This window comes from Pipra filicauda, unplaced genomic scaffold (assembly GCF_003945595.2).
Source record: "Pipra filicauda isolate LSUMZ 115617 unplaced genomic scaffold, ASM394559v2 scaffold264_size1072897_pilon, whole genome shotgun sequence".
NCBI lineage: Eukaryota > Metazoa > Chordata > Aves > Passeriformes > Pipridae > Pipra > Pipra filicauda.
In genome coordinates this window covers 1,004,685-1,020,035 of record NW_024104381.1, presented here as the reverse complement: position 1 = coordinate 1,020,035, position 15,351 = coordinate 1,004,685, and the positions used below count along the sequence as shown (strand labels likewise).

At 52.3% G+C, this 15,351-nt stretch overlaps 3 protein-coding genes across 3 annotated transcripts in view; 1 reads left to right on the top strand and 2 right to left on the bottom strand.

Annotated features, from left to right (window-relative positions):
- FOXP4 (forkhead box P4) overlaps positions 1-15,351 on the top strand; it is a 166,957-nt gene that overhangs the window by 5,167 nt on the left and 146,439 nt on the right. The window contains exon 4 of the mRNA XM_039382310.1: positions 9,917-10,124. The gene's annotated coding sequence lies outside the window, so the exon portion shown is untranslated. The remainder of the gene's footprint in view (positions 1-9,916; positions 10,125-15,351) is intronic.
- LOC114001688 (triggering receptor expressed on myeloid cells 2-like) lies at positions 635-4,644 on the bottom strand. Its single transcript, XM_027747046.2, is given in 5 exon segments — positions 635-1,467; positions 1,584-1,641; positions 1,962-2,306; positions 4,463-4,574; positions 4,576-4,644. Coding segments are annotated over 5 exon segments (798 nt in total). The 3' UTR covers positions 635-1,253.
- LOC114001683 (polymeric immunoglobulin receptor-like) lies at positions 6,424-11,723 on the bottom strand. Its single transcript, XM_027747029.2, has 8 exons — positions 11,573-11,723; positions 10,312-10,635; positions 9,684-9,986; positions 9,086-9,415; positions 8,397-8,457; positions 7,781-7,896; positions 7,324-7,373; positions 6,424-6,865 (listed from the first exon to the last, which is right to left on the bottom strand). Exons 1-8 carry the CDS (start codon positions 11,613-11,615, stop codon positions 6,659-6,661), a joined length of 1,434 nt encoding a protein of 477 aa, XP_027602830.1. The 5' UTR covers positions 11,616-11,723; the 3' UTR covers positions 6,424-6,658.

Here is a 15,351-nt window from a genome sequence, read left to right as displayed (position 1 = left end):
CACAGTTCCTGCTGCAGAGGAGCAAACTCACTCTGTCACTCAGAGGCTACTGCCCCGAGTGGTGATGCCAGTTTGGAATTGCTGAGGGTATCTTTTAACCACAATCTCTGAGCTATTTCTTGGGAGGGAAGGCTGCGTGGTGCTCACTGGCTGCCTTTCCCCTTTCAATACCCTGTGATAGCCATATTTAGCAACCAGGCCGTGGGGCTGGACAAGAAATGGGCATCCTTGGTCTCTGGTGCTGCTCTGACACATCCCAGAGCAGCCTTCAGCTGGGAATGTTCGTCCGTCTGCTGCTTTGCACTTACATGGAATCATGGAATGGTTTGGGTTGAAGGGACCTTAAAGCTCATCTCAACCCACTCCCTGTGTCACCTTTTACTATCCCAGGTTGCTCCAGGCCCTGTCCAACCTGGCCTTGGACACTTCCAGGGATGGGGCAGCCACAGCCCCTCTGGGTAATGAGGGGTTGGGCTTTGAGCTCTGCTCCTGTGTGGCACTGAGTGGCTGGATGTGCCAGCCTGTCCCACTGGCTCTGAGCATTGTAAACACTCCAGCATGTTCCAGGTGTCACTTCTTCTTTGGGGGATGACTGTGACCTGGTGTCCTGCAGCCCACTACCATGAATCCATCCTAAGTCAGAGAATCAGTTTTATTTTATTTAGTATTGCAGGGAAAAGAAGTGTGAATGCCCCTGGGTTTGGGGTCTGCCTGGGAGGCCCAAAGGCAGCTTCACTGTGGGGAGGGATGAACAACCACCACATGTTGGTAACATCCCCTTGAGTGGGGAGAAAAAATACAGGGAGAACTACAGAGAGACAGTTCATTTGCTCACCAAGTCCTTTCAGAAATGAGGAAGCAGGAGACCACATCCCTTTCTGGGCTGTCCTGCAGTTCCTTATGCCTTTCCACAGGGACTCCAAGGATCCACACTGTCCAAAGCAACTTTTGGGAATTAGTCTTCCTCACCTTGTAAAGACAGAATCTGTCACCTGGCACTGCCCTGAGATGACAGGATGTTGATGGGTCTCAGTTCAGACTGTGGTGGAATGATATTGGGGATGGTATCTGGAATAACTCTGCCTGGGGGTGTGATGCCAATGAGAAGAGGTGGTAGACGGTGACATTCCCTCTCCAAAGTGACAGGTTCATCCACACCTGTGTTTAGTAGTGATCCTTTTCTTAGAGCAGGTGGCAAAGCTTTGCCTGCAAATGCCTGATGTTCCTTTTCCATGGACTCCCTTTGGCTCAGCTCATGCATTGCTCTCCCGGGAGGGGCCAGTTCCGTTGTGTCCGAGGTCAGCAGTGAAAGGGAGGACCTGCTGCTCACTCAGGCTTGGGTTCTGCTCTCTTTCTCTGTTCTTCCTGCTGATGCCAACAATACAGATCAGTACAGCCACCATGAACTTGGTAACCAGGAGCCCAGCAAGGATGTAGAAAACAGTGAAATCCACTTTGGGAGGGGAACTGTGGGGAACCAGAAATACAACCATGAGGGAGATGGTTCAAACCTTTAAAAAACTCTTGAGGTACTGCCTTAGTCCTAGGAAGACTAGAAATCCCAGCACAAGTTTTAGGCTCACCTGGAGATGCTCTGCACAGCTCTGGGCTCCTCTGGCACTTGGGTCTCCAGGACAGCTGCTGATAGAAACAGAACAGTTTAGTCTGCAGGTGCCTCTGGGTGATGTTCATTGGTGTCACCAGTGCCCCAGCTGGGCAAGTAGCCAAGGTGAGGTGGGGCATGGGGCTGTGTGCCAGGAGATCAGTCTGGGCAGCAAGAAGGGGATGGCATGTTGGATGTCCAGCACCAGTGAAGTGACAGTGCTGTACCTCAGGAATAAAGAGAGGCGATGAAGCACAGAGTGAGACAACAGTAGATGTTTACTGAGGTGACGCCTTGGCATCTGCAGCACCCCTGAAATTCGAGTAGGAACTCGTGAAACTCAAACCCCAGGACGTACCTCTCAGCACTTCCACTTGCACCTTCCTCAGGCTCTTTGTGTCCCCCAGGAAATCAGTTCTGCACTGGTACAGCCCAGCATCCTCCTTCCTGAGCTGCCTCATGGTGACCGTCAGGACCCCGTCGTGGATGTTGTCCCTGATGGAGGTGGTGCTTTTCCTGCCCCTCAGGAAGGGCAGCCAGAAGGATCGGGCACTCACCACGTGCTGGCACTTGGTCTCATCGACCTGCCTGCACCAGCTCTTCTCTCTCCACCACTGCTGCTGGGGGTCGTAGGAGCAGTTGACAGAAATGGTGCCCCCCTCCATCCCATACACCACGGTGACGTTCTCTGCAGCACAGGATGCTGGGAGGGAGGGGAGAGGGGTGAGCCCAGTCTCTCTCATGTCTATCCCTCACTACTGTGGTGATGCTGGACATCATTTTCACCCTTTACTGCTCTAGTGATGGCAGCTGTCACCTGCAGTGCTGCTACCTGGAAGGCTGTCACCTGTAGGGCTGTCACCTGTCTGCTTCCCCCATCAACGATCAGTGTGCTTGGAGTCTTGGCTCAGGTGTTGTGAAAAATGTCTGTGGTGACCCTGTGCCTGGTGGGTGATTTGGCTCTTGCCAGGCAGCAGTTCTTGGGGTGGCACTGAGGGCAGGAGGTATCAGCTTCCTTAATATTTGCAGATTTTCTGAAGCTTGGGTAAACTTTGGTCCTTGCCTTCCCTCCTGGCCCTGTGGTGGCTGCTCTGGAGTCAGTCTGGAGCTCAACCACATCCACCTCTGTCATCCCTGTGCTCCTGCCCAGTTTGTCTTCAGGATTTGGGCATTAAATATAAACTTGCCCTGTGCTCTGATCCTGAGGAGCATGGAGCTGGGCATCCAGGTAGGTTGAGCTGGCACCAGACAAGCTGCCCTGATTTTTAAAAGCTCTTTTACAGTATTTGGCTGTGGAATACCCTCTGCTGCAGAAAAGGCCCTTTGCAGTAAATGCCCATGAACTTTATCCCCGTTTTGAAGCTCTTTACACAGGCAGAGCAAAGCCACACTGCCCTGGAAAATGCTGGAATCACACTGACACCTACAAACCACTGTCCTGCTTGCTGGCTAGGAGGTTGCTTCTGAATCCCACTCCCACTTCTAAATCCAGGCATTTAGCAGTTTTTTTCCACTCTATCTTTTAATATCTTACAAATTTTAACCATGTTGACAACTGGTCTTTGGCTGCTTGGCTTTTTTTAATTGTCTTGGTTCCTTCTTTCTAATTTCCATTCCTCTTTGTGACAGGAAATGGCAGAGGGGACAGTCTGAGCTATTAATACTTCCAGAGAGAAGTACAGTGTGGTATTTGTGGAAATCTCTATTTCTAGTAAAAAAATTCAGAGGCAAATGTTTCTGTTAAACCATAAGTAACGATAAAACAGAAGTAAATTTAAAAATAGGCTCTTGTGAGGACTTTGTGCTGGCTGAGGCTTTTAATAACACTGCTTAAAATAATTTCAACAATTCTAAGTGAATTATAAACTAAAAGATCTGAAGTTCTTTCAGCTTGACTAGAACAAGACATAAAATAGATCTGTGCTCCACAAGTATCCAACACCTCCGAGTCTTTATCCCAGTACACTGCTGCACTCAGTTCTTCCACTCAGGACTTACCTCAGGCTGTGTCCTGTCCTGTCCTGTGCAATCCTTCCAGAACACTTTGCCTGCCTCTCCTGTTTCTCCTGAGGACCCCTCCTTCCTCCAGCTCTGCCCCATCAGTCCCTACAATTCCCACAGCACAGCAAAACACCTCTCAGTTGGAATAATTTCCTGATTTCTCTGTGGAAAATGTTGTGTCATTCTCTTTTCAACCAATTCTGCTGACAGATCAGAAACTATCTGTGTTCCTCCTCCCTTCCTGGGTTCTACTGGAAAAAGTATAGTGAACATTTTCCAAACTCATTCAGATTTTTGGGACAGGTTTCTGTGCTCCCACAGCCTGGGTTTGTTGCTATTCCCTGCAGTGCTGCAGGGAGCTGGGATCTCCAAAGTGGCTGGGGAGAGAAGGCAGAGAGCTGGGAGCCCCACCTGGGTCCTGTGCCTTGGTTCTCACTTCCAAGGGCTGTGCCTCTCCCAGCTGCAAAGAGCCAAGTGCCCAAGAGTTCAGAGCTCTGCCCTTCACTGGGTTTTATTTCCCTTCCCTTGAACCCTCCTGGGGTAATTTACACATATGTAAATTTACATATATGTAAATTACATTCAAAGCCCTGCAAATGCAAACACACAGGATTTTGCAATTTCACATTTCACAAAAGAGGCACACAGGACTTCTTTCATCAGTGTTTCCTGTTCTGACTCAAAAGGATCCCTGTGAGGAAAGCTGGGAGCACTGGGATCACCACTGGCCCTTTGGTAAATAAAAGGAAAGGAGAAAACTCCAAGGAAGGAGCCTTCAGGTGGAGACCAAGCTTTGCCCCAGTCCTTTACCCTGTCACCCCTTTTCCCTTGAAACCCAAAGCCACACATTCCTCTTACCTGACAGGAAGACCAAGATGAGGTGCCTGAGCCTCTCCATGTGAGCTGAGCAGAGCAGGGGATGGGAGAGCAGCCTGGAGAAGAGGGACATGGGCTCTGCCCAAGGGCAGCTCCCTCTCCCCCTCCTTGCTCCGACGGAAGGAACGAGCACAGGAACTTGGCATCTTTTTCATCCCGCACATTGAGCAATTACCAGGGACGGGCATTTCTCTCATGGGCTGAAAATTCAGGCATCAGCATTGCCCAGTCCCAGCCAGGGACTCAGCTCAGTCTAGACAGCCCAGGAGGGAGCATCATGTGATGGCCTCAAGCCGTGGGCTGGGGGATCCTGCTGGGCTCAGCTCCCACTGGAGCAGGACTTCACAGAGCCACGGAATCCCTCCGGTTTGGGCCGGAGGGACCTCTAAGCTCATCCAGTTCCAGCCCACTGCCTTTGGCAGGAACATCTTCCACTAGCCCAGGTTGCTCCAGACCCCATCCAACCCCAGCTTCTCTGGGCAACCTGGGCCAGGGCCTGCCCACCCTCACCAGGGGGAATTTCCCCCAATATCCCACTTAACCCTGCCCCTGTCAGTGGGAAGCCATTCCCCCTTGCCCGGTCATTCCAGGCCCCTGTAAATGATTTACAGGAGCTGTGCATGGGGGGAATTACTGGAAAGCCAAAATGGAAAGAGTGGCTCTCATGGGGATCTGCAGGTGGCTCTGTCAGCATCCCGGGGTGGAAGGAGGGCAAGGACATCATCTTGTGGGTTTCCAGGAGAAAGAAGATGTAGAAGAGCCTGCACATGAAGCATTTCTGTTTGCCAGCTAACCACAGGAGCTCAGGGGCACTGCCCTGGCTGAAGCTGTGGCTGCTTTAAATGAGCCCAACAGTGTTCTGGGCCTGGCAGAAAGGACACAGGATCAAGGGCTGGGGACACTGATTCCAAGCCAGCTCAGGACTGCCCTCAGGGACCTCCCAGAGCATCAGCAAACTGGGAGGCTGGGTGCTGTTTTCTGGTTTTGAATTTATTTATTTACTTGGAGATCTTCCATGCAAGTATGAGTAGACCCTGACTTCTTAACTGGTGTACTGATGAATCTGCAGGTCTGTCCAGTCTTAAATGTGCCTCTTTTTCTTTCCTTGAGTTAGTGGTTAAGAAAATGGTACCTCAGAGAAATTCTTTGTGAGGTGACTGATTGCAGTTTTTGTTCCTTCTTGCTCCAGTGAGCACAAATCTGGATTCTCTTTGAGAATCATCCTGAAAATGCCTCTTTTCTATTCCATTGTTTTCTACTATTACTCTTCCACAGTTTGACCCAGTGTAACTGCATGAAGAGCAAATTGTTAGGGGAATCTTGGGCTGAATGAACCATTTCCAGAACCATTTTCTTTTTCTTTCTGTCACATCAACTCTGAAAATCTCAAAAATTCCATCAGCCTCTCTGCTGCAGCCCTAGCAAGAGAAGCCTGTTGGATGTGACTGGCCTGGGAATGAGGGATGGTTCAGACTCCTTTGGTCTCAGACCTGTCTGCAGGGCTTGGGGCAGGGAAATCAGATGCCAGAGCTTCTGGTCTTTCGGAGAAATGGAGCTGAGCCCCAGAAAACTCGTTTCAGGTTGCTCCTCACATGACTGCTAAATACAGGCAGCAAACATGTCATTTGGAGAGTTTCCAGCAGAGAGAGGGAAGTGCAGATGTTGGTTCTGCTTATTCTTATAATCCAGCACTCCCATTCCCAACCCATTCCATGGGACATGAACCCAGGCACAAAAAGGCTCAAGTTTGATCCCTGCAGCACTGCAATCAGTTCACTTGGCCACAGGAGCTGAATCCTCAGGAATGGGGCAGAGTTTGTACCAGAGCATAGCTGGAATACCAAACCCAGCAATGTCCAGACAAATACTGCTCTTTTGCAAAAGCTCACACCTGCCTCTCCAAGAGTCTGCATTTTAATGGAACTGGAAAAACAGATGTACAAGGTATCCTGGGAATAACCCCACACCTCTGTCTGACCCGAGACAATCTGCCACAAGTGTGGCAAAGCCTCTACTGGCCATTAACAGGAGGGAGGTCAGAAAACGCACAGGCAACACACACATGGCAGCAAAACTCAGCTCCTCCCCAGTGTCCATCCACACACCTCCTACTCCTCATTCCCACTTTGTATTCCAGTTTGCTTCTCCCATTTCTGGATTGTCTGGGGACTCTGTGCTTCATCCTGCATCATTCCTTGGGAACTGGTTGAATGCAATGACAGCATATTCCACATTTTCCCCTTGGGGCTTCCTGTGAGCCTGGCTGGGTTCAATATTGCAGTAAAGAGGACCCTCAAGGCTGGGCTGGGATTGCAAGTCCAGGTTATTGCGTTTTAGGCCCTTGCTGTCATCCTTGGAACTTTCTCTTCTTTCGGTGCTGCCAAGCTGTGAAAAGAAAGGGAAAATACTTGTTAGCATGACACAGTGCCAGGTCACAGCTGTTACCAGGAGACCAAATTCTCCCAGAAGGAAAGGAGAAGCCATGTAAAAAATACCTTTGGTCATGACAGAGGTGAAAGAACAGAAGACTCTTCTTCATCACCTCTCCTGGATACAGGTAACAACTGCATGGTCTAACCTTGGTTACTAGTCCTTCAGTCATTTCTCAGGGGTTACTAGAATTTGGTCCACTGTGTTTTTTTCCTATTGGAGTTTCCCTACATCTATTACCCTCTTCTCTCTCCAGCCAGGAACATTCCTCTCTCTGGGGACATTAAATACCATTTCCCTCCTGCTCACAACCAAAGTGAGCTCCAAGGTCCTCATCAGGTGGGTCCAACAGCTCCTCACAGAGTATTGGTCAGGGACTCGGTACCACATGGGAAATCACTCATTTTCCTTACCCGTGCTGTGCCCTCTGAATTGTCATAGGTGTCCTCTGCTCCTCGGTTACCTTTGGAATAAGCCAAAATCAGAGGTTTTAGAAGTAGAGAAGCCATGAAAAGCCCTGGCATTGCCTGTGCCTCAGGAGGTGTGGGGAAGGCCGTGGGATTGCCCAGTGATAGGAGCAGTGGATGTGCAGTGGGACCCCTCTGCCCTGAGCCTGGGGAACACCTTGGGCTCACTTCAGTTCTCCCCTAACATGTTTGCAGGTTCCTGTGCAGGGTCTGCAGCAACCCAGGTTTGACTTATTGTGAGCAGAGAAGGCAGCGAGGAATCTGCCTTGAGGCCTCCCAGCCTGCAGCTGCCTGATCTCCAGGGCACTGGGAGCTGGGAACGAGCTCACCTGGAGGGGGAAAGCGATGGCAGATAGTCTGTTTGGTACAGACCAGGACAGGAGGCATCCCCAGCTCCACATACCTGTTCTCTCCAGGAGCTTTTGCAGCCTGACACACAGCGCTACCAAGGTGATGAGAGCCAGGATGAGCAGGATGCTCAGCACCACAGACAGTAGGATGAAGGTGTTGACATTTGAGCTGCAGCCAGGAGAGCAAGGGAGTTACCAGTGTTGGATGGTGTAACAGCCCAGTACCAAACAGTGACCAAAAGGGACAGGTTTCATGTTCTCGGTTCTATGCACTCAGAAGGAGGGTCTGGTTCTCCTGCAGCAATGCAATCTGGATTTTTCTACCTGGTTGTGCCTTCTGAGCTTTTCCTAAACTATTCTCCAGGCTTTAGAAACAAGGCACTGTTCAAAGCTCTGAGCACAATTCCAGGCTCTCTGGAACAGGAACTGTCTTTTCCTCCTGTGTTTTGCAGCACCTGGTGCACCAGAGCTGATTTTACTAATCTGCCTCCTCCTCTGGAATTATGCTCTGGGCAGGAGCTGGAAGAGGAGAGGCCAGCTTTGGTAAGGATCCTACCATATTTAATCCCTCTGTAGGCAGGAATCAGAGTACCCAGGGATTGCCTGCCCCAGATGTTTTGTGGACAAAACATGAATAACTTGTGTGTGTTCAAGCTCAGAGACTCTTACCTGGGTGCTGGGCTGTTGCCCAAAGGAGTTGCTTGACTTGTGCCTTCGGTGTCTGACAAAGCTGCAATGGCAGGCATGAAGAGAGGAACAGTCACAAATGCTTTGCATTTACCAGTGAAACCCCCCTGCCATTGCTGTTCCTGTGCCCAGGGGAGGGTGTGCAGAACCCACGTGCTGGGACTTTTTCCAGAGCATCACTGTCCCCTCCCATGGTCTGCACTGCCTGTTCCTCTAGTCCTTCAAGAGCCAGCTTGCAGCTCAGTGCCATCCCTTACTGTTAGAGCATCATGCTGAAAGAGAGCCCAAGTCACAGATCTTTAAAATACAGGTCTAAAGGTTGTTCCCTTGACAACCCAGTGTGAAGGTCTTAATAGCCTTTGAAAGCCAAGGGATGAGTCACTATAAAGGGGCAGAACTGGTATCAGAGGATGAGAGACAGAAACACCTCTCAGGACAGCTGAACCTGCTCCCAGGTTAAAGGGGAGCAGCACAGCACACGTGTGGTTCACCTCTCATCCCTGCTGCTACTCCATAACGTGGTGGCCATGAGAAGGTCCAGTGCTGTAGGGTCAGGCAAACACAGGCAGGTGTAAGGTGTGAGGTGGTGTAAGCTGGGCAGTGCAGAGGGACAGAGCGGGAAAGTGAGTCTGGGATCTACAAACACAGTGTGCTGACAGGTCTGTACGTACCCTCGGAAACCTCGAGTGTGACCTCCTCCATCCGGGAGAGACCAGAGCTTTCATGGAGCGCACACCAGTACACGCCAGAGTCCTGGGCCTGCAGCTGCTCCATGGTGATGGTGACAATCCCCTGCTGAGTGTTGTCCTGGATCCTGACTCTGCCATCCTGAGATGTCCTTTGGTTCCCTGAGGGCCCTGAGCTTGTGGTGACCAGGATCTCACATGATGTCCCTGCTTCCTCTTTGCACCAGGCTTTGCTCACAGCCCCGTAGTCCGTGGTCTTGTACTGACACTGGACAGAGATGTTGCCTGACTCCTTAGCTGTGTACTGCTGGGTCCCTGGAAAACATCCGGAATGCTTGGTGAGATCCCAAAGCAGGCACAGTGGCACCCTGGATCTGCTTCTACCTCCAGACATGTGGAGCAGAAGGGGACTGGACCCAGATTACTGGGGGCAAAAATGACTCATAAACTGAGACACTCTGGGACACTGCAAGTGCAGTAGGTGCTCAATGTGGGGCACTGCAAGTGCAGTAGGTGCTCACTGTGGGACACTGAGAGGGCAGTAGGTGCTCACTGTGGGACACAGAGGGCAGTAGGTACTCACTCTTGAAGACAGAGAGCACGACCTCCATTACTCGGGTGCGGTCGGAGCTCAGTGCACACCAGTACGTGCCGGTGTCCTGGGCCTGCAGCCTCCTCATGGTGACGGTGAGAGTATTCAGGTGGTCGTACATCAGCGATGTTCTGTCGTGTGGAGCTTTGCTCTTGCTCCGTGTTGAACGGGAATCTGTGCTTGCCATGACTCTACACTCAGTCTGCCCTTCTCTCCGGCACCAGGTCATGCTGTACCCCCAGATGCTGCGTGGGCACTGCACCCACAGAGTGTCCAACTCCCACTGGAGCACCTCTGAAACGCAAGGTGGTCACTTCCCAATGAGCAGTGGGCACAAGGGCATCCACCTCCCTCCCCGAGCTGGCCATCTGGGACAGACCCTGCCCTGGGACGACGCCCTCATGGAGAGCCCCTCATCAAGGCAGGGGTGAGGTAAGGCAGGACAAGAGGTTGCTGGGAACCTGCAGGGCCAGCCAGGTCTGTGGGGCTCCTTCACTCACTGGGGAAGGCAGCAAATGAGGCTGAGGAGTGGGGCTGGGGGGATCAGGGGAAGCTGCTCTGCTCTGGGGGAGAGGGGAGCAGGGGAAGGAATGACGTGGCTTTTTGACAAGGTACTCACCCTTGAAAACGTTCAGTGAGATCCTCTTCAGTGGAGAACTGCTAGAGGAACTTAGACAGGCGTATGTGCCTGAGTCCTCTGCCTTGAGGTCAGTCATGGTGACGGAGACGATCTTATCAGTGGGGTAATCCTTTATTGTAATTCTGTCTGTGGTTTGGCTCGAGTACTGGGTGCTTGCCCTCAACTCATAGGATTGGTCATTTGTCAGGCGGTACCAGTGTTTCCACTGATTACCAGAAGTCTTGTCTGTGTAAGGACACCGGACATACAGAGTGTCCCCTTCCCGTCGTGTCTCCTTGGCAGGAGGTGCTTGGGCTTGGAGACCTGTAAATATCAGATGTGCTGAGGGAGAGGGGAGCTGAAGCAGGGCTGCCCACAGCCTTCCCACGGACACGGGGAAACAGGCTCTGACCTTCCCCTGTGGACACTTGTATCTGGAAGGACTCCAAAAATCAGAGTCTGTTCCCCCTGCTGAATTCACCTGCTTGCAAACAGGAGGGCTGATTTCTGGTGGGAAGTGCTGAGGTTTGAGCTGGGATTGCAGCTGTGGTTTAAAGCCCACAGACAAGTGGTGCTTGAGGCGTTGGACCTTCAAGCCTGACTGGAGACATCCATGGCCTGACTGGAGACATCCAGTGTTGGGAGCTGTCCCAGCAAACCAGCCCCGTTGTCACTGCTCCTCGTTCAGGCAAATGGAGACCAACCCCTGCCCACACAGTGCCTTGGGTGTTGGTGGTCTGTTCAGGGTGGTGGGACAGGGCAGAGGGAAGGAGCCAGAGCAGGTGTGTGCAACCTGCAGCTCCTCTGTGCCACATCCCTGAGGATGCCCAGCAACCCCTGGCTGTGAGGCTGTGCAAGGTGCAGGTTGCCTTGATTCCCCAGCCTACCCCATGCTGGAAGCTTTGTGCTCTCTGCAGGGATTTGGGGCAGGCGGTGCCCACGGACACTGTCCTGATCCAGGGCTGCAATTGGAGGCACTGAGCTGGGCCAGTGTGATGGGAAATCCAACTGGGAGAGCTGCTAGGGCTGCTTTGGAGGTCACAGCTCTGTGCTTCCAGGCTGGTTTGTCCTGGGAGCCTGGAGGAGCCAGATGTATGTGGTGGGAACTGGGGCTGCCCTTTCCCTCCCTACCCCTGCAAGTGAGTTTCCCCCATCAGAGTCCAGCCGAGGTTGGGGGTTCCCCCACTGTGGAGCTCCCCAGGCAGTGGGAGGTGGGGAAGGATGTCCCACTCCCCTGGGACATGCCCAGCCCTTCTCTTACCTGGGAAGCAGAGCAGCAGCAGCAGGAGGGCTCTCAGCTCCATGGCCACGCTCAGGCCCAGGGAAGGGGCATTGCTGGGGGCTGCCCACCCTGTCTGCCCCTGTGTGTCTGCCGTGTGGTCCCTCCTGCCTCGCAGTGGCACGGCTGGAGGAAGTGCCTGAGGTCTTGCCTCAGGCGGAAATACCTCCCCATGTTTTGTTACAACATTGATATTAAGATGATTTCTGGGTGCATTTGGGGAAGTGCTGAGCACAGCCTGTCCTGATGTCAAAGGCCCGTTGCTTCTCTCGCCTGGCTGGTGTAATTTGCTTTGTCACTCTGCTCGTCCACCCCCCAGCCATGAGGCTGCCTCCTCTTCCTCCCAGGCGAGCAGGGGACGGGGCTGAGTTTGCTATCCACCCGCAGATTTTGGGCCCCAATGCCCCTGGTTGGTTCTGTGTCCTGGTGTGTGCAGGTGCTCACCAGCTTTTGGGTTGGTTTCGGGGTGTGGGGTTTGTTCTCTCGCGCTCCGGTTGCAGCCGGATGTTTCTCTCTCAAACTGCTGCCAGGTGCTCCGAGGCTGCCAGCTGAGGCTGCCAGCACCAGCCCGGCTGTGTCCCTGGAGCACATCCCCAGAGAAGTCCCTCCCTCTGAGACATCGTGTCCCCAGAGACAACACTGCCTCTGTAAGTCTGTGCTGGGCACTTCTGGCCAGGATCCGTCCCTGGGGAAAGCAGGACAGGGACTTCTTCCCTTAGTGCATCCTCTGAGGTGCTTAAAGGTCCATCTTAAAGAACTGATGAATGCTACTCATACTAAATTTATGGGATTTCCTTTAGGTGCACGTGGGAAGGGAATTATGAGGTTTTAGCTGGACTTGGTCTCTCCAGTTCCCACAGGAAAAGCTCACTCATCATCTATTGAATCTGGCCCTTTTTACTTCAGTGGATATTGTACATGGGTTTCCTGGGCAAACTTGGACTGTTGTAAGATCTTAATGAATTAATCAGATGAATGAATTAATTGGAATACTATGAGCAAATGAATTGTAAATAAATGGATTCAGGGATCTTAGTGCAATGTCACTGTGATGTGCCACAGGGAGGACACACCATCAGCCATATTGTCAAAATTTCCAGCATTTGTTTCTTTCCACTGAAAGCAAAGAGAAGGAATGTTGTATCTCAGCATCCCTCTGCATTGCTAATGGAAAAACGGGATCTTTTCCTTATTCCAAATTCAGTTTTTATTATATTGTCAAGGATAACACCAATTTAAGTAAAGAATGATCTGACCTTTCATGGGAAGCAAATATATTTTGGGGTTCAAATTCACAAATATGCACTAAAATGTAGTTCTCCTCAAGCAAAGATTGCTGCCTGGCTGTGAAGGTCTGGTGTAGCAACTGTTCTTTGAGTTGCAGTGTTGGGGGATTCCTTGGTTTCAGTCTATCCTGCTGCATGAGTCAGGAACAGTCCCTTAAAAGAGGAAGGATTTGTGCTGTGTGGCTCAGGGCTCACTGCAGTTCAGCCCAGTCCTTGGAATGGCTGGTGGGTTCAGTGTGTGGACCTGAGAGAAAGGGAGGGATCAGGCAGGAAATCAGTCATCAAAAGATGAGGAGATTCTCCAGCTTCGGTTACAGCTCAGTTCTGTGCTCAGGGACAGAGCTTTTCATACCTATTCAAGCTTTGTGTCTAGAGATACAGTGAGCACAAATATCTGTGGAATTATATTCCCTCTGTGGAATAGCTAACAGGCCTGAGCTGGCTCTGCGGAGGCTTCAAAAGGCTGAGGATATAAAAGGTTTGGTAAGGAAACAGAGGACGGTGTCAGTCGTGTGTGATAGTGAATCCCTGCCCCTCATTCCTGGGGGCTGCTGAGGCAATAGGACACGGGGATTATCCCAGTTCCTCACGCCTTCTCTTACCTGAACAACAGAAGATTGGCAGCAGCAGGAGTTTTGGCTCCATGCCTGTCTTGGAGTCTCAGAAACAGGGAGAAATGTTCCGTTTTTTGGCATCCCATAAACTTCCATGTGGCTGATTCTGCATCCGGGTGCTTTGCAGGCCTGGGCTCAACAGGGAATGGGGAACAGCTTCTTCTCTAGCTTTTCTCTTCCTTTCCCTTGGCCTCCCCAAGAAACTTTGCTCCATGGAAATCCAGGCAAAGCCAGTTCTCCAAGTGAGCAAAGCCACCTGTGGAATCCTCCAGGTCAGTCACTGAGTGTGCGTCAGAGCCACCACCAAAGTCCCCTTTGGTGACAGCTGTCACAGCTCTGGGGGGACTCACTCATGGATGTTTCACAGCTGGCTCTGCCCCAAATAGCTGCTTTGGGAAGCACAAACAGTGAAAGGTCTTGTTTGCCTTGACTCCAAGCTTCCCTGGCCTTTGTCTCTCTAGCTGTTGTGAGGATGCTGGAGGAGGCCTGTCCTTCCACTCTGCTCCCAGACACCTTGTACTTGCCATGCTGGGAATCGTGCCTCTCATCAGCAGGGCTTGGCCAAGTCCCTTCTGCCTCCCCTTGACATCCCCGTGTCCTTCTCTGCCCTTGAAGGCAGTGACAGCAGAGCAGTCAGTGGCAGTGAGTCCTCTGCCAGCACAGTGCTCACAGCGGGGTCCCCTGGGCCAGTACCTGCCCCGCTCCACCAGAGCAGCACAGAGACCGTACTGACACCCTGGCTGCGAAGAATTTCCAATTATATGAATAAGCAGCTTATTAACAATACATTCTGGCTAATCATTTCGTGCTAGATATCTCCGCATTGTCTTGTCCCCAAATCCCTCTCTCATCAGGCACTTGATGCTCAGTAACGAGAAGAGGGAACGCGCTCGTGCTCTTGCGAACAAATCCCAGGAGTCTGCAATTAGTTCAGTTTCTGCAACCGGTTGCCTACAAACTGAGCCAAGAACTGTGCCTCATCCCTTCCCATGGCATTTGCTGCAGCCAGGAGGTCCTTTCTGAGGAGAGGCTCTTTGGGACGGGACAGGTCACGAAGAGATGCCTGCTGAGGACTCGGCATCTTGGAGCAGCAAGAACATAATGAAGGTGGTCCTTTTGCTGCATCTCTGGCAGAGGATCAATATGACTTTTAATTATAGAATCACAGAAAAGAAGATGAATGTTATCTCAGAAGGTCACTTAATCCAGCCCGGTGACACAGCTGGATCAGCTCTTTCCATGTAATTTCTAAAGATCTGTTTAACCAGTTGAGGTTGCAGCGTTCCCAGTGACCTGTTCCAGTGCTGCATCAGCCCTATTTGAACATTTCTCCTAACTCTGACTCTCCCTGCTATTTAATGCCTCGTTCCCTTTGTATCCACCGGGAACTCGGAGAGCAGCCCCTGTTAACGTGGGTGGGTCAGATCGTGGTACCCCGGGTGGATCAGCCCGTGTTAAGGCGGGTGGGTGGGTCAGCCCGTGGTACCCCGGGTGGCTCAGCCCGTGTCCCAGCCCGTGGTTCCCCGGGTGGCTCAGCCCGTGTCCCAGCCCGTGGTTCCCCGGGTGGCTCAGCCCGTGTCACAGCCCGTGGTACCCCGGGTGGATCAGCCCGTGTTAACGCGGGTGGGTCAGCCCGTGGTTCCCCGGGTGGCTCAGCCCGTGTTCCAGCCCGTGTTAAGGCGGGTGGGTGGCTCAGCCCGTGGTACCCCGGGTGGGTGGCTCAGCCCGTGTCCCAGCCCGTGGTTCCCCGGGTGGATGGTCACCCCGTGGTTCCCCGGGTGGATGGTCACCCCGTGGTTCCCCGGGTGGCTCAGCCCCTGTTCCCGGGGGGGTTCGCAGGAGCCCTGCCCGGGGGGGGGGC